This window comes from Carassius gibelio, chromosome B2 (genome assembly GCF_023724105.1).
Source record: "Carassius gibelio isolate Cgi1373 ecotype wild population from Czech Republic chromosome B2, carGib1.2-hapl.c, whole genome shotgun sequence".
Classification (NCBI taxonomy): domain Eukaryota; kingdom Metazoa; phylum Chordata; class Actinopteri; order Cypriniformes; family Cyprinidae; genus Carassius; species Carassius gibelio.
This window is the reverse complement of record NC_068397.1, coordinates 27,779,500-27,798,912: the sequence shown is the minus strand read 5'-3', so window position 1 is coordinate 27,798,912 and position 19,413 is coordinate 27,779,500. Positions and strand designations below refer to the sequence as shown.

The 19,413-nt window shown below is 37.9% G+C and overlaps 1 protein-coding gene across 6 annotated transcripts in view; it reads left to right on the top strand.

Annotated features, from left to right (window-relative positions):
* svilb (supervillin b) overlaps positions 1 to 19,413 on the top strand; it is a 50,077-nt gene that overhangs the window by 24,402 nt on the left and 6,262 nt on the right. For 4 of the 6 annotated variants that reach the window (XM_052548192.1, XM_052548189.1, XM_052548186.1 and 1 more), the window contains 26 exons: positions 400 to 570; positions 854 to 888; positions 1,022 to 1,086; positions 1,239 to 1,375; positions 2,979 to 3,074; positions 3,996 to 4,251; positions 4,435 to 4,521; positions 5,652 to 6,222; positions 7,266 to 7,830; positions 10,160 to 10,295; positions 11,947 to 11,991; positions 12,943 to 13,023; positions 13,807 to 13,951; positions 14,806 to 14,901; positions 15,016 to 15,096; positions 15,351 to 15,522; positions 15,728 to 15,900; positions 16,455 to 16,610; positions 16,910 to 17,046; positions 17,134 to 17,281; positions 17,373 to 17,518; positions 17,620 to 17,795; positions 17,896 to 18,043; positions 18,392 to 18,689; positions 18,929 to 19,083; positions 19,166 to 19,271. In XM_052548192.1, the coding sequence (XP_052404152.1) occupies positions 400 to 570; positions 854 to 888; positions 1,022 to 1,086; positions 1,239 to 1,375; positions 2,979 to 3,074; positions 3,996 to 4,251; positions 4,435 to 4,521; positions 5,652 to 6,222; positions 7,266 to 7,830; positions 10,160 to 10,295; positions 11,947 to 11,991; positions 12,943 to 13,023; positions 13,807 to 13,951; positions 14,806 to 14,901; positions 15,016 to 15,096; positions 15,351 to 15,522; positions 15,728 to 15,900; positions 16,455 to 16,610; positions 16,910 to 17,046; positions 17,134 to 17,281; positions 17,373 to 17,518; positions 17,620 to 17,795; positions 17,896 to 18,043; positions 18,392 to 18,689; positions 18,929 to 19,083; positions 19,166 to 19,271 (4,382 nt within the window). The remainder of the gene's footprint in view (positions 1 to 399; positions 571 to 853; positions 889 to 1,021; positions 1,087 to 1,238; positions 1,376 to 2,978; positions 3,075 to 3,995; positions 4,252 to 4,434; positions 4,522 to 5,651; positions 6,223 to 7,265; positions 7,831 to 10,159; positions 10,296 to 11,946; positions 11,992 to 12,942; positions 13,024 to 13,806; positions 13,952 to 14,805; positions 14,902 to 15,015; positions 15,097 to 15,350; positions 15,523 to 15,727; positions 15,901 to 16,454; positions 16,611 to 16,909; positions 17,047 to 17,133; positions 17,282 to 17,372; positions 17,519 to 17,619; positions 17,796 to 17,895; positions 18,044 to 18,391; positions 18,690 to 18,928; positions 19,084 to 19,165; positions 19,272 to 19,413) is intronic. The other 2 variants (XM_052548191.1, XM_052548190.1) reach the window with 2 other exon arrangements.

Genomic DNA, 19,413 nt, shown 5'->3' with positions numbered 1-19,413 from the left:
ATTGGATGCCATGGTACAAACTGCTTGATCTTAACCTTGCCTTGACATTGCGTGAAGAAATTAGATTTTATCTTCTTTAAATGCGTGATTATCATTGATAAATGTGTTGTGTGATTTGTTGATTTATTGATTTTTATGATGTATTGCTCCAAAATTTGGGGGAATTGGGATAACCCAGACCAACTTATCTAAACTAGCTGTGTTGCAGCATTATGTATTTTTAAATATAAAATTCAGTCTCAACTGTGGGTCCCCTAAAATGCCCTGAGAGCTTTTTTGTGTGCACAATTTTTTTTTTTTTTTTTCTACAGATGTTTCTATTCTGTGAATGTTGGTGTGAATGTTAGAAGCTCGGTACTAAACAAACAAATTAAAAAAAATCTTTCCTGTCTAACAAAGGGAGTCTAAAGGAGATCAGGTTCCCATGGAGATTGATCCAGTTGTCAACAGTGACCGGGAGAAAGAAGCACGTCGGCCCAGACGTTACATTTCCCCTGGAGATGACAGGAAGTCATCTGAGAGGTTTAGAACCCAACCAATCACATCAGCCGAAAGGCTGGAGTCTGATAGGTACAGTGAAACATGAAGTCAGGTGTTGTACTGAAATCACTAATTTATTATCAGTAGTGGTAAAATGTCATTGTTTTATATTTAAGTATCCCGCAGTCTTTTAATAAATATGCTTCATATCTGAATTTAGATATGAAGGCATTTTTAGAAAGGTTAAATTGTTATCTGAAATGTGCATTTGTTCTAGCTATGTAGTTATTTTTTCTTTTCTTTAGTCATCATACTATAACACTTGAATCTTCAGGGTCAATAATTTTCTTTTTTTTTTTACTTTTATCTTCAGGTCCCGTCTTAGTCCAGAGCTTCAGCATGCAGAATGTAAGTTAAAGCAATATCAAACAAACCAAATATCAGCAGCTGTGATTTGGCCATAGTCATTAAAAAAAAAAAAAAACATTCTATAAACCGTGTATATTCAGTAACCTAAGTTTAAATCTATTCTTTTGTCTAGTGGATGAAGAAAAAATGGATGAACGAGCAAAAATGAGTGTGGCAGCCAAGAGGTCTCTTTTCAGGGTATCAAATCTCTGTAGTATACAGAACTTGTTATATGAAATCATATAAAACTAATGATTACTAAAACATATGTACAGAATATGTATAGCACAAAAGTGTCAATACATTTGGATAATAACCAACCTTTTTTTTTTTTACCTCTGGTCTTGCAGGAGCTGGAGAAGACTTCAGATGGAGGTGTCCCCAAACCTCGATCACGCAATGCTGCGGTTGAGCGGAGACTCAGACGAGTGCAGGATCGTTCACGGACACAGCCGGTCACGACAGAGGAAGTTGTCATTGCCGCTACGTAAGCCTTTTCTGCTTTTGGTTATGTAAAGGACCTAGCTCTCATATCATTAAAGAAATTACAAATTCTGTGGACATACCTTCATGTTTTTGTATTTTCTCTGGAACACAAAGATAATTCTGATGAAACAAGAATTATTAACAAATAATGACTTGAAGTTTTTATTCTATTTTGTATGAATTCACAGAGCTCAGATGGTCTACTTTGGCAGAATTTTTGTTTTTAGTCCTTGTGGTCATCAGGAATTTTGGATGTTTGTAAAAAAAAAAAATGCAGCAGAATTGACAGAACTATTCCTTAAGGCAGTGGTTCCCAACCTTTTTCAACTCGCGGCCCACACAACCAAACACATATGTTTGCGCGGCCCACTTCAAAAAAATTAACTGACCCCGCTATTGTTGGGTTAATAACTTAGTACTCAGAAGCTAGATTTTAAACTGTATTTATTGAATAAACATGGACAAAAAAAAAAAAAAAAACTATCCCAATTTTTTTGATCAATTTTGCAATTGTGACACACACCGATATGCTTTTACAGTCATAAATGCATTCAGGATTAATTTTAAACATATTTCCAAAAGAAAACCAATCAGAGCTTTATCAAAAGTTTTTACAAAAGTTGTAACATCTCTAGAACAGACATAAGTCAAAATTATCACTATAGTGAAGATGTAAAAAAATGTATAGACTTGTGGCAAAAAAAAAAAAAAATCCTGTATACAGGGACATTTTTTTCTTTTTTGCCATGCATTCTTCATAGAGCTCATTAATTGTAGCGGTGCCTCAGGTGTTTGCAGTGTGTATACAGTATGTGTATGCGGTCAGCAGTGAGAGCGCATAAATATAATGCGAAAGCACATTAAAATATTGCACGAGTGCGAATCTCTCTGTTCGCAGCAGATTTCCTTTGCTCTGTCACAAAACCAGTTGTGCTTGCTCAGAAACACGCTGCTTTGCGAGGAGAGAGTGTACACACTTAAAACGTGTCTCCTCTCACTTAAACTGCATCCTGTTCACTAACAAATTCACTCTATGCTCATGTGTTAGACATGAATTATTTTCGCACATTTTTATTTCTAGCCTTTTACTGCAGTGAGAACGCTCTGATCCGTCAACATTGGCTCAGAAAAAAGGCGCATCACAGACAGTGTGTGAACCTGGAGTTAGGCATATGCCCAGTCTCTGTTCTCGCGCTAGGCACAATGCATTCTGATTGGATCAGATAGCATACTACGGGAGGTCAGGGCCACGGAAAACTGTGCTATAAAGCGATTTAGAAATCGCGCACGCTCAAATCGTGATTTTAGGACGTTTTCTGTTAATCGCACAGCCCTAGAATGGACTGCAAATGAACAGAAAATAATTGGCGGCCCACCTGCAATACCACCGCGGCCCACTAGGGGGCCGCGGACCACAGGTTGAAAACCACTGCCTTAAGGGATAAACCCATCATTGTCTACTCACATTCCCATAATCACTTGTTTGATGCTGAATTGTTTTACATTGACCATGATGATTTTATAATTGCTTATACGCCCCTACTTTTGCACTGAATCTTGTTTACTCCACTCTACATTACTTTTCGTTTTTGTCCTCCTATAAGTTCCCCCGCTCCCTCATCCCAAGTCATCACTATTCAAACCACTGCTCCCAGAATCCCCAGTCCTGCTGTAGTCAGCACGTCCATGACTAGTTTCAGGTATCATTTGAATGCTTTATTTTATTTTGTGTATATATGAGAATATAGGCCTTGTCGTCTGGGTCTGCATGCTGTTTCTTAATTTGTTCTTTGCTTGACTTGGACTTTTTATGGAAACAGGATAGTGTGTTCTTTGACAGCATGACTGCATATTAATAGAGAATTCAGAATATAGTTAGGAGACAAATCCAATCACTGACTGGTGCATTAGATGAATCCGTTCTCTAAATGTTGCAAGTCTCTGTGGGAATGTTTGTGCCAGTGCGCCATCTGCTGCTGGATTGTACGTTCTGTTGTAAATTGTTGTTGGGAGTCTGAAAACTCAATGTCTGGCATGGGGTTATGCAGTTCCTTGATTTTGTAATGTGAGCAAGTGTCTGTGTATGAAAAAGTAAGAGTATTTTAAGGTGTGTTAGCATGTGCAGATGTTTTGGGTGTCTACATTAGCGCATGGTCACTCAGATTAGCTGTAAAGAGTCACATGGTAAGTAGCAAAACACATTTGGCGTTCTCGATGCGCTTTGAAATGTCAAAGGTGTCACCCGTCTGTCAACGGTTTTATGAGATTGACAGATGGTGAGAGATTTACTTAAATTCGAGAGGCAAAGAGAAAGAAAATCAATGAAATTAAATTACAAGTATAAAAACACAACACCAATGTATTTGAGTTTTAACTGAGAATGTGGACTGGAATATTGACCAGGCAGTGAGGTGAACTCTGTTTGTGTGTTTATTAGGGTGAAATTATCTGATTGAAGCTGCAGACTGAAAAGTCTGTTGATGTCATCTCATCTAAGTGCTCAATTTGACCATAATATGAGATCTCAAAGAGACAGACTTATATAAACAAATGAATAAACTGGATTACCTACTCACTGGAATACTTTATTATAGTATAACAACCTGTAATTCTCCTGTCAGTCTGCAGGCATCATCAGCACATGGATCGAATCAGGAGAAAGAAGAGGTTTCGAAGGAGTCCGTTCCGGGAGAAGAGGATTTGGGTCCCGAGGAGCCAGACTTATCAACACTAAGCCTTACTGAGAAGATGGCATTATTCAGTCGCTTGTCACAACCCTCTGGCCAATCAGCAAACGGAACCCGTCCTGACACACGCCAGCGGAGAGCCAACACCCGCTTTCAGACTCAACCTATCACCCAGGATGAGGTTGATCAGGTGAGGCCTCCCTCTTTTTACCTGTGTGCTAGTTCATTGTATTTAGAGACTATTATAATCTTTACGTTTAAGTTTGCTGTCACTAGCAGTCTAGAAAATGTGCTCTTTACGTTAGGTAGACTTTATTAAAGAGAGGTCATTTAGAAGTTGTAGTTGATTCCAGAGACATTGTGCTATTCACAGGAACATGCAAAAGGTGTAGACCCGTCTGGTCTCACAGATCAACCCGCTGTGACTAATGATTCTGCTGGTCCCCGTCAGAGCGAGCAAGTAAGACACTCTGGACTGAGGCTTTTGATTGGCTGGTCCGTGAGAGCTTTGCCTTGGCAACAGCTGCTGATTGGTTGATTGCTGAGGCCCCAACAATGTTGCATTTCCAACTGGATATTTGCTACTGCTGAGTTGTATTATAATGGATTCATTAATGTGTTTTAAGAGACTGACCTGTTTTATTTCTTATCTGGGTTACTGCATTTTACTGTGCCGGTTTTAAATTATTAAAGGTTTACCCTAAAAATTAAAATTGCCATTTATTTTTTCAAACTTTTTTTTAATGAATGAGATGATTTACGCTGATTTTTCTTTGCACAGCAAAAGCATATGGAAAACAAGGGCTTTAAGGCTCCAAAATGTAGTCTTTACCTCACACAAGACCTTATGGCTTCAGATGATATGGAATATAGCAAAAAGAGAACAATTAACTGTATTGTACTTAAAATATTTAAAATATATTTATGAAAACTACTTGTAGATAATATTATTGAAAAAAAAAAAACTATAACTTGACTATAATTTGACCTGTAATGTTATTTGATGTTAAATTTAAGTTCAAATTTGTTCATTAAATGTTCTAAATTGCAACTTCATTACAAATGTGTGTAATTATAGATCAATTTAAATATACAACTTAAAAGTTTCAATAGAAATGCAGTTATTAAAGTATATTTTCACAACTTTTATGGGGGTTTTCTGACTCTCAAAAGTCCCATTCACTTATATTCATGGGGGTGAAAGAGCAGCCAGGACATTTTGCACAATAACTCCTTTTATAATCTACAGAAGAAAAAAAAATGATTATTCTTTTTTTTTTTTTTTTTTTTTGAGTTTTGGAAAGAAATGATGACCAAACATAATTTTCTTGATGAACTATTCCTTTAAATAGGCTATTCTGTGCTTGCTTTGAGACAATTTTTCTCCCTTTATGATGATGATTAGTGGTGTAAAAAAATCAGGTTTGTTGCATGTCTGAGAAGTTTACCAATGAGGTTGTTGGTATGCAAAGCACATCCAAACTCTGTAAGCTTCCTCTGAATCATGCATCCTGCATATGACCTCTGACCTATCTGGGCTCTGTAAATGTGAACACTGTCTGAAAATAAAATTTTTCTTTCTGTCTCCAGCTGCAAAATGGGAACGTGAAGTTGGAGCCTCTCTCTGCATCACTTGTCCGCTCTGTTACCGCGGTCACCACCCAGGCCTCTGTTGCCACGGTGATAAGTGCTTCCCCATCAATGACCGCAGATGTTCGCATGGGGATCTCTGCAGCTCCACCCACCACTCAGGCCTCACCCAATCAGGCGGTCTCCGCTCAGCTTCCTCCCTATGAAAGAGGAGTTCGATACTTCAGTCTTACAGAGAGTGGGGAAAGACCCACACCTGATGTTCAGTCCCCGCCCCCCGCAGAGCTGCCCGGCCAATCGGCTTACAGCAAGGGTGTGGCTGACGAGAGTGGGCAGAGGGGAAGACTAGGGTATTTAAGCAGAGAGGAGAGAGACATAGTGCCCCCCAGTGTGACTTCTCCTCCGCACACACATGCGCTCAGACACACTCCCCCGCATGGCAGGGGAGATGCAGAACTGAGTGGCCCACGGGAGAGGGAGAAAGAGGGTACACCCGTCTCGCAGGGAGGCTACCTCTCGCCACACGCCCATCAGACAGCAAATGGAAGCGGTACCAGAGCCATCGTCTCAGGTAAGGATAGAACGAAAAAGACGAGGTTTAAATGATGTGCAAACCAGCTGTCTATTGTCTGTGTGCACACGGTCACACACATGCTGCACTGATTGGGCTAACTGGGTTAACCGGCCTCCAGCCTACATGCTGCTCGAGTCGAATGTGATTAGCATAATTTATCATACATCAAGCATGCGGCTCTCTTTGTCTGTCACGCTAAACTAATGATGCTGAAATGAATCGGGCAGAAGTGGCTCCGTGGCTTTTGTTTGCGCTCCCCGCCAAAGCTGTTACTATCCATTTGCCTGGAAGAAATAGGCGTGTGTGTGTGAATTGTTTTGTAGTAAAGAGGGAAATGAATGAAAGGCTGGAGCGGTAAGATGGTAAGAGTGTCTCAGTGCAAACTGATAGACATGCTGTCAGCCTACAGGAAAAAAACACAGCGGGTTATAAGGTACATGTTAAAGGACAGTCATGATAGCAGAATGCGACATTGGCTTTCGCAGGATAAAGGGTGTTTTTAACAGTGAGCATGTGTGTGTTTTGTGCGGCATTGGTGCTTTAGGCAGCTGTCTGTTGTGTGTCAGATATTGATTGTGCTCTGTGATGAACACGACAATGTGTGTGTGTGTGTGTGTGTGTAAGCAGATGTGTAATGATTTTTTTCCCTTTATCCATTGCATTGAATAGCTGTGGCTACACAGTATTTGTCTTATTAACTGGAGGGATTGACGTAAAGATTTGAATGGTATATTAGCGTTGAGCTGTTTTTGATTGCATCTGATTTAATAAGTACTGATGTAATGCCTCTGGTTATAGGGTGTCATGAATCTGGTCTGTTTTAAGTCCAGCTCATAATTCCATAACTCTACATTTTTGCATTCCATTAATGGAGATTTAGTGGGTGTTCAGTTGAAATTCATAAAATGATTAATGTCACAATACAAGCACATATTTTTTTCAGAAATTGACATGTTTCTGACAGCTTTTGAGCGATTTACCCTGTAAGTCTCTTTGTATATGAACTTGCTCTCATGCTGGATCTCAATGTGTTTCTCCAGATGTCTCTGATCCCAGAAATCCCCTGAAGACAGTGAGCACATCTGCAGTCATCTCCAGAAGTTCTTCACACACCTCAAACGCTCTCACTTACCTCCAGCAAACCCAGTCTTACACGCCTCCGCACCCTCAAATCTACACCCCACCCCACTCTAGACCTCAAACACAACCCTACAGCCCGCTGACACCACCACAGACACCGGCCAAACCACAAACACACCCTACTTCTGACTCTCAGGTTCACATCCACATTGACTCTCAGGGCCCTCCATGGCAAACCCAGCTGTTCCCTGAACCCCAGCGGCAGGTGCAACCCAGAGTCCCGCCGCAGACGCAGCCCAAACCGCAATCTTTCCTTCTACCTCAGTCACATGCCTACATACCCCCTCAACCCAAGATACCCCCTCAAACCCAACCAAAACCCCAGTGCTTCATACCCCCTCCAACCCAGCTCCAAGAAGAGACCCTGGGAAAATACGGCCTGTCTGGACTCGTCGTCTCCAAAGACCAAAAGCCAGAGATCCACGAAGATCCAGAGGCCATGACATCTATGTCAATCAAAGAGAGGTGTGTGCTGGTAACTTCACGTTGTAAGTCAGCATACATTACATACAGTATCCATAGTATCCCATTTATAGTAATTCACACAAAATATGGCATATTAGCTTAGGAGTCAAATTTTGGAAGTAAAAATCATATTTTTCACTATATAATTTTTTTTTTAATTAAGCAGTAAACCTTTCAAAATGATTGTCCAGGGCTCAACAATAGTCTATGCATTTTTATTTGCTCTAACAAGCTTGTCTCTGGCTACAAAGTAACATACTATTTTGTTTCTAACATTTCATTTTAAGAAATGAAATGAAAAAATATAAATAAATACACAATCATCCACACATTTGGGGTCAATATGATTTCTAAATGTTTTGAAAGCTGTTTCAAGGCTGCATTTGTTTGATCAAAACACTGTAAAAACAAACAGTAATATTGTGAAATATTGTTACAATTTAAATTGTCTGTTTTCGATGTAAATATATTTTAAAATACAATTTATTCCTGAGATGCAAAGCTGAATTTTACTCCAGTCTTCAGTGTCACATTATCCTTCAGAAATCATTTTAATATGCTGATTTGCTTCTCAAGAACAATTTCCCATTACTATCAATGTTGAAAACAGTTCTGCTGCTTAATATTTTTGTGAGAACAAAATGTTGGATACATTTTGTGTGACACTTTGAATCGAAAGTTCAAAATATTTTTTTTTTAAGCTAGAAATCTAGATGTGTATGTGTTTAACCTCTTGAGACCCTGTGGCCTCATATGAGGACATTATATTTTTGTGAATTTCTCTGAGTCTGTTCATGCCACAGTTTTAGATCTGGATGTCCTGTACAGAGCACATTCAGGGCTTTTCAGAGATACCAAATGATTGGATGTTTCACATGACCACTCCCTCTCCTTGGTCATCAAAATGTCTGAAATTAATTTAGTGACACTCTTATAGAAATATGATAATATTTCTATAATATATTGTAGTTATCATTTAAATCTGTCTAATTTTTAAATTCTGTGTCATAAATCAACATCTCAGAAATATGTTATGGGGTTTCAAATCAAAATATGACTTTCTGTTACTAAACAGGACATTGATTTCATACATGTCCTCAGATGAGGACACCGGGACTAAACGCATGCTTATGACGCATTTTTGGAGACATAACAAATGAATAGAGAAAGAAATTATATTTCAATATTCTATGAAATATTATATATTATTATGAAAATCTTGACAATTATTACTCACATTATTACACTTCTTTTTTCATTACATGTTGCCCCAAAAACACATTTATATGCAAATTAGATTTAGTTTATAGATACATTGTATATAATTAGAAAACCCATTAATGGTAATTTTACACACATTTTGCAGAAAGAAAAATGTTATACTGAATTATTCTGTTATACCATAGTTGAGAATCATCTTTATACAAAGTTTGGTAAAAAAAAAAAAAAAATCTTGAACATTAAAAATTTATTGGTGATTTAAAAAAATCTATTGTTTTTGCCTATGCATTTTCATTCATGTCTTTTCATTTTTTTTTTTAGAAATTGAGTCCCGATGTCCTCTGCCGAGGACATAACATAACTTTATAAATGAAATGCATGAATGCAGAGCACAAGGCTGCACTGGGAAATCCTGTGTGCGATGCATTACATGCAATGTGCATCTGTGCTTGCAAAGTGAATGAAACTGCTTTGCAGCATTTCACATCATGATAGACCCATTGTCCTCACATGAGGACGTCTTTTTTCTGGGAAAACTACTTCCTGTACAAAAACAAATTTTAGGTATTATACTTATTAGGTCCTACATATCCCAAATAGCAAGAAAAATTATAAAATGCACAACAGGCAATCTCTCGGGTTTCAGGAGGGAAGGTATTACAGCTAAACAGCATGTTAAAAACACTGCAGTGTCATATTGCAGTCTATGGCTGATGGCTTAAGATGTTGCAGGTTGACTGGAGCTGTTCTCCTTCTGTCTTGTCTAATAAATGAAATTGGGTCATATCTGCTCTCGGTGAGCGCTGATAATGCGGACAGCACTATTTTAGATCTCCCAGTCTTTCCCGCAGGGCAGGATAAAATGAGTGCAGACAGAGAGATAGAGACAACAAACCATGACAAAGTCACATGAGAAAGCTGAATTGTGGTGAGATTTGTATGCTGTAGTATTTGGTGGGATTTCTGAAAGGGTCTTGTACAACAAACACTTTACTGTTGTCATTTTTCATTTTATATAATATTACTCCGTTATCTGCATGAGTTTCACATCTACAGTGTAAAAGTCTGTTCAAAATGGAGTGAAGCGTTTGATTATTCCATTTCTCAGATTAGCCATGTTGAAGAAGAGTGGAGAGGAAGATTGGAAAAACAGGATCAACAAGAAACAAGAAGTTAAACAGGAAGTGGTGTCCGTAAGCGAGAAGAGTAGTCAAATAATGGAGGAGCAAGGCTTTAAGAAAAAGGTAAGTATCTGTAGCCTCGCAAAACTAAATCTGGAAATGCATCACAGGGGATACAACACAAAATAAATGCATTTCTTTTATAATGCATTATATACAAAGGCTTAAAGTGAAGTGACGTACACACACACTGTGAGCACACACCCGGAGTAGTGGGCAGCCATTTTTGCTGCGGTGCCCGGGGAGCAGTTGGGGGTTCAATGTCTTGCTCAAGGGCACTTAAGTCGTGATATTGCTGGCCCGAGACTCGAATCCACAACCCTAGGCTAAGGAGTCAAACTGTCTAACCACTAGGCCATGAAATTCCCCAGAAGTCGTGTCTAATGTGTCACCACCAGCTACACAATATTATACAAGTTTTTACATGTCTGGGTGCAAGTAATAACCAGTGGGATGTCTATAAATAGTCACTAATATAGAGTTGTAATGCTCTTACCATAAATTCACTTTTTACATTCATATGAAATACTTTAACTGCAGTTTTCACATTGTCATTGTATTTCATATATTTATATTCAAGGGTGTACAATGTACCTAGGTTCAAGTACAAATACTGTCAAAAATGTTACACAATAAAAATGTACATACTGTAGTCAGTTTAAAAAAAAAATTTTTTTTTTTTTAGAAAAGCTAAGAACTATGTGGATTTTCCCTTTTAGTATTTTTTAATGCAGTTTTTATTTAAAGAAACCCGTCAGAAATCACTGTTTGTTTTCTTGTTTGGTTTCTCTTTGACAGTGGGGAAAAATATATTTATTTTAATAAAAGAAAATATAAAAGGATATATACAAGTAAATGTAAAGTTATGTCACAAGTCTTCATTCATGCTTACAAGAAATGTATTTTGTAATTTTAAGTCTGCATGAAACTGTATAAGAGTAAAAATATTCAGTTTTAACAGTACTGTTGTAAAGGACAAATTCTCCAAAATAATACATAGTAAATAGTAACTAATAAATACTAATAAATAGTAGTGAACTATTACTCAAATACTTTAAGTCTCTGATGACATTTGCATTATGACTGGTGCTATAAAGCTGTGAAATAAAAAAAAGCCCATAAATGTTTCATTCAATTCCTTACACTGTATAGACGTTAATGTAAGAATGACATGTGAATACAACATCTCTAATGGTGCCATTAGGACTTGAAATGTATATTCTTAGATATTCTTTTAAAAGTCATTTTTTGTGTTCCTTGGAGGAAAATACAATGCTTAAGGTGAGTAAATGATGGGAATTTTCTTTTTTGTTAAAGTATACCCAATCAAAAGCTTGAATCAGATGTGTTATACTAATTTGTGAATAGTAACACCTTCATTTACTCCTGTAGGCAAAGCTGTGAATTGACTGCCTAGAACTGAAACGCTTACTTTACACAGTCTGAGTCATTTCACAGCGTGCTATTCATCTTTTCAGATGCTGTGTAATTTTCAGTGTTCACTGAGTTTTATATAGAAACCTTGTGTGTTCCTGAGTTATTGTTACTCTCAATTCAGCAAGTGCAAAGGTTAAAGGAATGAAGGGTTTTCAGTTTATCTTAAACTGGAAGACCAGGTCTTTCGTACCAAATGGATATCATGTAGCATTTTTCCAGTTTTAACTCTTTGTACCTCTCACACACACGCGCACACATGAATTTCCTGTGTGTTTAGGACGAGACTGTTATCAGAGAGTTTGCATCATCTGAGCAGCTCTGGGTAAGCGTCTGCATCAGTGTCTTGTCTTAGACTAGTTTGGCTTTAGCTGCAAGATGACTGGCCGGCCTGCAAATTGCAAAAAGCTGCTTGACTTATCTTCTAAATTAACCTAATTTTGTAGCTCAATGAAAAATATTTGACATGTTTCTGTTGGTAACACTTTACAATAAGGCTTCATTTAGCATAACATTTCTTCAGCATTTTTGTTAATTTTGACATTTGCACACATTAAAACTTAGTTAAGTTGACATTATATATTTACGCAACTAACGTGAACTAACATTAATAATTGTATTTTTATTAGCTAGCATTAACAAAGAATAAGTGTTGTTAAAAAATACTTAGCTTATTATTAGTTTGTTAGCTAATGCATTAATGTTAACACACAAGACAGGCGGCTATAGCAAGTTAATATTTGCATTTCTCTAAAACTGTGCTGTTGTTGAATGTTCAGAACATGCTGTAATAAGTTCACTTAACATTTTCGATCAAGCACCTTGCTTTTCTAGATGGACCAGATCTGTGCTTCTCAACTGATGGGTCAGATCTCAAAAATAGGTGACTGTTTATTTCTGATATCATTATGGTCAGCGGAAACCAAGAACATTAACCCTTTATGTATAGAAATCATAAAGGTCAGTTTACAGTATGCTGTCAGCTTATATCATGTTAATGTCTTGGCAGTTCATAATAATATTGTTACACTTACATTTTTGAACAATAACCAGGTTTGGTGCTGTGTTAGTTGTCACTTGTTATCCAATGCAGAATATAAAAAATCTTGCCTGACGTAAAACCAGTTGAGAACCACTGGTCCAGATTTTTCTTTTGCCTTTTCCCCTCATTCATTCTCTGGCCTCTGTTCCTCTTCTTCCATTCATATCTACACACATTTTTTCATTCACCACTTTCTTCTATCTACTTCCTGTTTCCCGCTTCTCCTGTTTGTAGGAACCTGTCTTTTCTTCCACCTACTCTCCTCCTCCTCTCCCATCTACCCCAAAATGCCAATATGTAGAACAACAAGGCCAGGTAAGAGGGAGCGTGTGCATTTTGGAACCATTTCATTATTAACAGAACTCTACGAAAGGTCTTAATTTACTCATATGTTTGTTCCATCGTTCAGTCAACAGATAATCTGTATCAGTCTAGAATGTTTTGAACATTAGGTTTTGTCCGATGAGATAGGAGTTGCTTAAATCTATTTCATGAATATTTATGTGTGCATGTATTTAAGTATATATGATAACTACTCGGACTATAGTATATACAGTAAATGCCTTGTTATATAATCTTTAAGAGAGTCTAAAATACATAAAAAATATCTGTGCTTTAATGCACCAAGTTAAAATTGTCTGGTTTGATTTAGTTTATAATAGACTTTTATTATCTGTGTGCATAATATATGCTTTAGTTCACTGTGGATGATTGTAGAAAACACATTTCTCTGACAAAACCAGGCAGCACAGCCAAATTTCTGTAGATTTACTCATGGCAAATGCATTTATTAAACGAGCGTTGGTGGCATAAATGCGTAAATCTAATTTAGATGGAAATGCAGAGAACTTTGAGTAAGGATGACTGCATTTTTTACGCTTGCTGTTAACTGTCAGATTTCAGTACTCTATGAACAGCAAAGAGAATGCTTGTTCTAATGTTTTAAAAGCATTTTTGACATGGGCTGTACAATTTGAGTTTGCTGATGACCTGCTCATGTGAATTATCTGTCCATTACGTCCAAGTCGTTGGTCTTTCCTTCCTATAAACATGTTGGAATGATCTATAACCATCTTGTCTGTTTTGTCTCATGATCAGAAGCTTGAAGAGGGGGAGGGGCAGATGTCAATTGAAGAAAGGAAGCAGATGATTTCTACGCGAGAGGAGGCGTGGCAGAGTACAGGGAGGGGCGTGGCCAATGACTCCAGCCAATACACTGTAGCTGCCAGGATGGTGAAAAAAGGTTAGGATGTGCATGCTTACATATCCTTAATTATTATCCTGAGTTATTATCCTTAAATGCGTAAAAGCTTTTTGTTACATTTTTATTAGTTTAAGAAAAAATAGTTGGACAAATCGGAGATTAAGATACTTTTTTGGCTTCAAATCTAAAATAAAATCCTGTAAAAATGCTCTCAAAACAGTAACACTAAAAAAAAATACATATTGAAGAATTCAAAAAATAATAATTTAATTTAAACTAATTTAAATTGAAATGAAAAATGACAAGATGCCCATTTTGGAGTCTGCATCAAATTAAATGTAAAAAAGTGATTTTTTTACATAGAAAGCATATTAAATGCAAGTAAAGATGTGGGTGAAATATTGTTCCATCATCATTTAGCATAGCAGAGAGTAATGTAAAAATGAAACAACATGCATACTCTATCCTGTACTTATTAAAAGAAAAGAAAAAGCATCATATTAAATTGTATTATATTTAAATGATTAAAAGCATTCTGCTGACAAATGGATAAAACCAAGTGGTTTGAAGGATAGTGGCAAAGAGAAAGATTTAAAATTACAATTAATTAGTTTTGGGGTGCTGAACCATGATCCTTAAAGAGAGTCTAAGATGATTCTTGTTCTAAATATGCCTTACAGGATTCTTTGTTAATAAACTATTGTTACACTGAAGTACATCTTACTGGTTCCATTCTGTAAATCATTGTACAAATATAAAATAGTCTTTATTTTTTAATAAACCGAATTATAAATGTTTGTTACTTATGCCATTTGTATGTACATTTAATTTAGTTTTTTTTTTTAGCATTACATAGGTAGCATTCTTATTTTTCTGTGTCTCTTATCTGACAGGTCTGGCTGCTTCCTCTGCAGTGATCAGCCCTATTCTGTCTCCGGTCTCTGCTAAACTGAAGAGCAGTGTGCCTGCTATCTCGAAGCCACAGGAAGGTACGTTCAAGAAATGCACGCTTCATGAAAGATATTCTTCTTTGGAAGGCACAAAGTTTGAGAGAGTTTGTTGTTGCACCATAATAACTGGGACAAAACCCTGATGTGCTTCAGAAATCGAGGCCAGAGCAGAGATGGAATCTGATAAGAAGCTGGAAAAGCTGGAGACGTTTTTAGGGCGTTTGAACAGTAAAGGTGAGTTGATTGATGCAAATAAATCTCTTCACTTTTTTTATGATGCTATGAGCCCACTGTAGAGGTAAAAGTAGAAATTATAATTGCATTTTTTTTATTCTCAAAATCTTTGAAAAATGAATCCGTTTTCATTTGCTGTCACAGTGACCTGATAATGAAGCTTTGATTTAAACCAAGACTTTCTGTGGTGTGAAACATTTCCACTGCCATCTCTTTCCATTGCGCTGTCATCTCAATCCCTTCCTTCCTCTCAGTATCAGGTTTGCAGGAGACGACTTTGACGGTGACAGAGAAAGCCGTGAAGGAAGTGATGCGACTGGATGATGAGATCTTTTCAAAATTTTACCGCCACGTCACAGATATTCCCCGCAGCAGGATGCATCTGGATGAGGACTTTGATGCCATCTTCGGAAAACAAACTCCAACGTATGATTTTAAGTTTCTGTTACTGTGTGTGTATATATATATATATATATATATATAATTTATGTATTTATTTTATACAGTTTTTTTTTATACGCCATATTGTAGTTTTCCAGAAATCATAGAAAAAGCAGTGTTTGGCTCTAAGATTAATTTAAAGCTTGCTCATTGCACTTTCTCTGACTTTTGGCCTCTCTTTGGTTTCTAGCTTGACATCAGCTATGGTGCAGCACAAGCGGGCCGTTCGTCCCTCCCGTAATGTCCAGGCCTCCAGGAACCCCTTAAAGATTCTCGCTGCCAGAGAAGACATCCGACAGGAGTACATCGAGGAGAGACTGAACGTCGGTCAGCTAGAAACCAAGAGAATTAAACAGGAGAAAAGTGAGTAGACATGTGCTTCAGTTCACTGTTCTCACAACTGAAATAGTTAAAAATAATATACAAATATTAGATGTAAAAGCATCTAATAAAATGTCAGAATTTTTTTCCTTGATAGCTGACAAATGTTGAAGAATTAATAGCTTAAACTAAAATGTAAATAATAAAATGTATAAATAAAATATATAATTATTAAAAATATTAAGTACTATAATACATAATTCTAATATAAATAGTAATAGTACTAATGTCAATTTAGCAGTAGCATATAAATAACACTGAAATAACATTGCTTCATAAATATATTTTCACTGAGAACAACATAAACAATGAAGGAAAGAAAAGGGAAAAAGTTAGAGATGTCAACTTTTTTTTATACAAAACAAAAGGGAAAAAAGTGTGTTGGAAATCATTTCTAAATACTGCTGTTCAGGAAGCAGGACATAAATTGTTTCTGCTTTAAAATGTGCATTTACATGAATAAAATTATGCTTACAAAATAAGATTAAAATATACTTAACTTCCTGTTGTCATGTTGTTTTTACCATGTTTTCCAGTGAGCAAGAGCTCCAGTTTGTCAGATGCAGCTCTGGCTGGTTTGGCCAGTAAAGAGAGCTACAGCAGTGTGAGTCTGCGCAGTGTCAGCGTCTCGGAGCAGATGACCAATAACAGCGCAGCTCCCTTCAAAAAACTCATGCTCATGCAGGTCAAAGGTCAGTCTGTAGTACTCTAACACTGTCTCCAAATCAGACATGATGTGATGTGATCCATGGAAGTTTTTCTGTCACATTAAGCTGGAACTAACCTAATTAGTTCAAACATTAAAAGGGTTCTGATCAGCTTTCTGTGAAAACAGAATAATTACTTCACTAGCATTAAGCCTGGAATACAGTGTAATACACACAGAAGGCCCAAACTATGATATAGTAAAATTGTGATATTTTACTGCAGCAGGTATGGTATGTGTTTTAGTGGTTGAGTGTGTTAAACTATGTATATAAATGTTCACCAGGTCGACGTCATGTCCAGACCAGACTAGTGGAGCCTAGAGTGTCCTCTCTGAACAGCGGTGACTGTTTTCTACTGGTCACGCCGGAGCATTGTTTTGTTTGGATCGGAGAGTTTGCAAATGTCATTGAAAGAGCCAAGGTACCATCTGACTTCTTATGCATGCCAGTCTTCATATCATCATATAGCTTTGTACCTCATTGCTATGTTGTTCCATTTGACATCCAGGCATCAGAACTGGCCACTTTCATCCAGCTGAACCATGATCTTGGTTGTCGAGCTGCACTGGTAGAGACGATCGAAGAAGGAGTGAATGCACAAAGCCCCGCAGCTGCTGAGTTCTGGAAGATCCTGGGAGGACCAGCCAACTACCACTGTATGTACCTTTAAATAGATAGCGTTTATGTGCTATTATCTTACTTGAAATTAATAATATTTTTCTCTGTGTGTGTGTATAATGATCACAGCGGCCGGGTCTCCAGACGAGGATGAGATGTATGAAAGTGCCATTGTGGAGACAAACTGTATCTTCCGTCTTGTAGATGATAAACTGCTTCCTGATGATGATTTCTGGGGAAAAGTGCCTCGTAGTACACTTTTGGGCTCTAAAGAGGTAATTTTTTTAACTTTTTGAGGTTTTAGATACTTTTTATTTGTGCATATTTTGCGTATCGTGAATATATCTGTTTTTCTTGGCTCTCTTTTCCACATTAGGTTGTAGTGTTTGACTTCGGTAGTGAAGTGTACGTGTGGCATGGTAAAGAGGTCACGCTGGCTCAGAGGAAAGTGGCGTTTCAGCTGGCCAAGCACCTTTGGAACGGCACGTTTGATTATACCAACTGTGATATCAACCCTCTGGACCCTGGAGGACACAACACGCTCATACCGAGGTGAGCACAATACTTAAATTATTAGAAGTTTCACACACTCTAATCATCCACTTAACTTTGAGAACCTCATTGCAAAGTTGTGTGTGTGGCTATTTTTTAGGAAAGGTCAAGGTCGCCCAGACTGGGCCATATTTGGCAGACTGACCGAACACAATGAAACATGTCTTTTTAAAGAGAAGTTCTTGGACTGGAAAGATGCTTCTAGACTGTCACCTAAAAATGTCATCGAGCACCCCTTCCAGCAGAAGGTGGGTCACTGTGTGTGTCAGTATCTGTATACCGTATCAGTAAAAACATCCTTTCACCTTTTTATTATTAGGGATGTGAATTGGGAGCAATGTACTGGTTCTGATAATGTTTTCCCTTCATCATTGTTTGTAATTATGAGCAAGTTACTGAATACCTACACTTTTAAAAATGCAGAGTCATTTCTGTTCACCAAGGCTACAACTTTATTCTAAATATTTTAGTTTGCATTTAATTCTGTGCATATTTTGTGAGAAAATCAATTCTTGATTCCCATCTGTTCCTTTGGTGTTCTTTTTAAGCGCAGGTTTTCTTATTCTATTTTTAAGCCTCTCTTCTTTCCTTCTCAGGAGTCTCCGGGTGCAGATTCTCGTTCTGAGTGTCGGGCGTACAGCGCCTCTCTGATGCTGCCGGTCCTGCAGTCGCCCATCAGCACAGTTCTGGATGGTCAGAATGTGGGTCGAGGACATGGTCCAGTTGAGAAGGGTTCGGATGACTGCATGCGCTCTCTGGAGATCAGCACGGTTTCTGTTGATGTCTGGCACATCCTAGAGTTCGACTACAGCCGACTGCCCAAGCAGAGCATCGGCCAGTTTCACGAGGGAGACGCTTATGTAGTGAAATGGAAGTACATGGTGAGCGCAGCAGGTTAGTAATGGCACCGGGACAAATGAACTTGCCTGTCCATGTACCATTGTATAGTATATATTGTATATATACACCAGAGAGTTAATACAATTTACACTTAGTTAGAACATGGTTAGGACTGACATTATGTGGGAAAATTCCATTGCAGAAATATAAAGAGAGGGTGGATTATATATGCTGGTATAAATCTGTCAGTGCTCTCCTCTAAGAGTGTCATTGGATGTGTGTGTCCATGTCAGTGGGCAGCAGGCAGAAGCTGGATCAGGTGCGCAGTGCGGGTCCCGGCAGAGAGAAGTGCTGCTATTTCTTCTGGCAGGGCAGAAACTCGACGGTCAGTGAGAAAGGAACGTCTGCACTCATGACTGTTGAACTGGATGAAGAGAGAGGAGCACAGGTAGGATGGGATACTGCTCTGAACACACTTGACTGCTTTCTGCTTCTCTCATTCACTCAATGCTCCTGTGACTCATATTCAGATGCAGGTCCAGCAGGGGAAGGAGCCGCCCTGTTTCCTGCAGTGTTTCAATGGAGGGATGATTGTGCACTCTGGGAAGAGAGAAGAAGAAGAGGAGAACATTCAGAGTAAGAGGATTGCTTTTTCGTGTCAGTGTTCAATCTAAAAAGTTTGTTAGGAGCAGTGATGGGTAGTAACTGATGTATGCAGTCTGGATTATGTTATTAGATTCCAAAGTTAAGCACGTTATCAGATTATGACTTTCTTAAA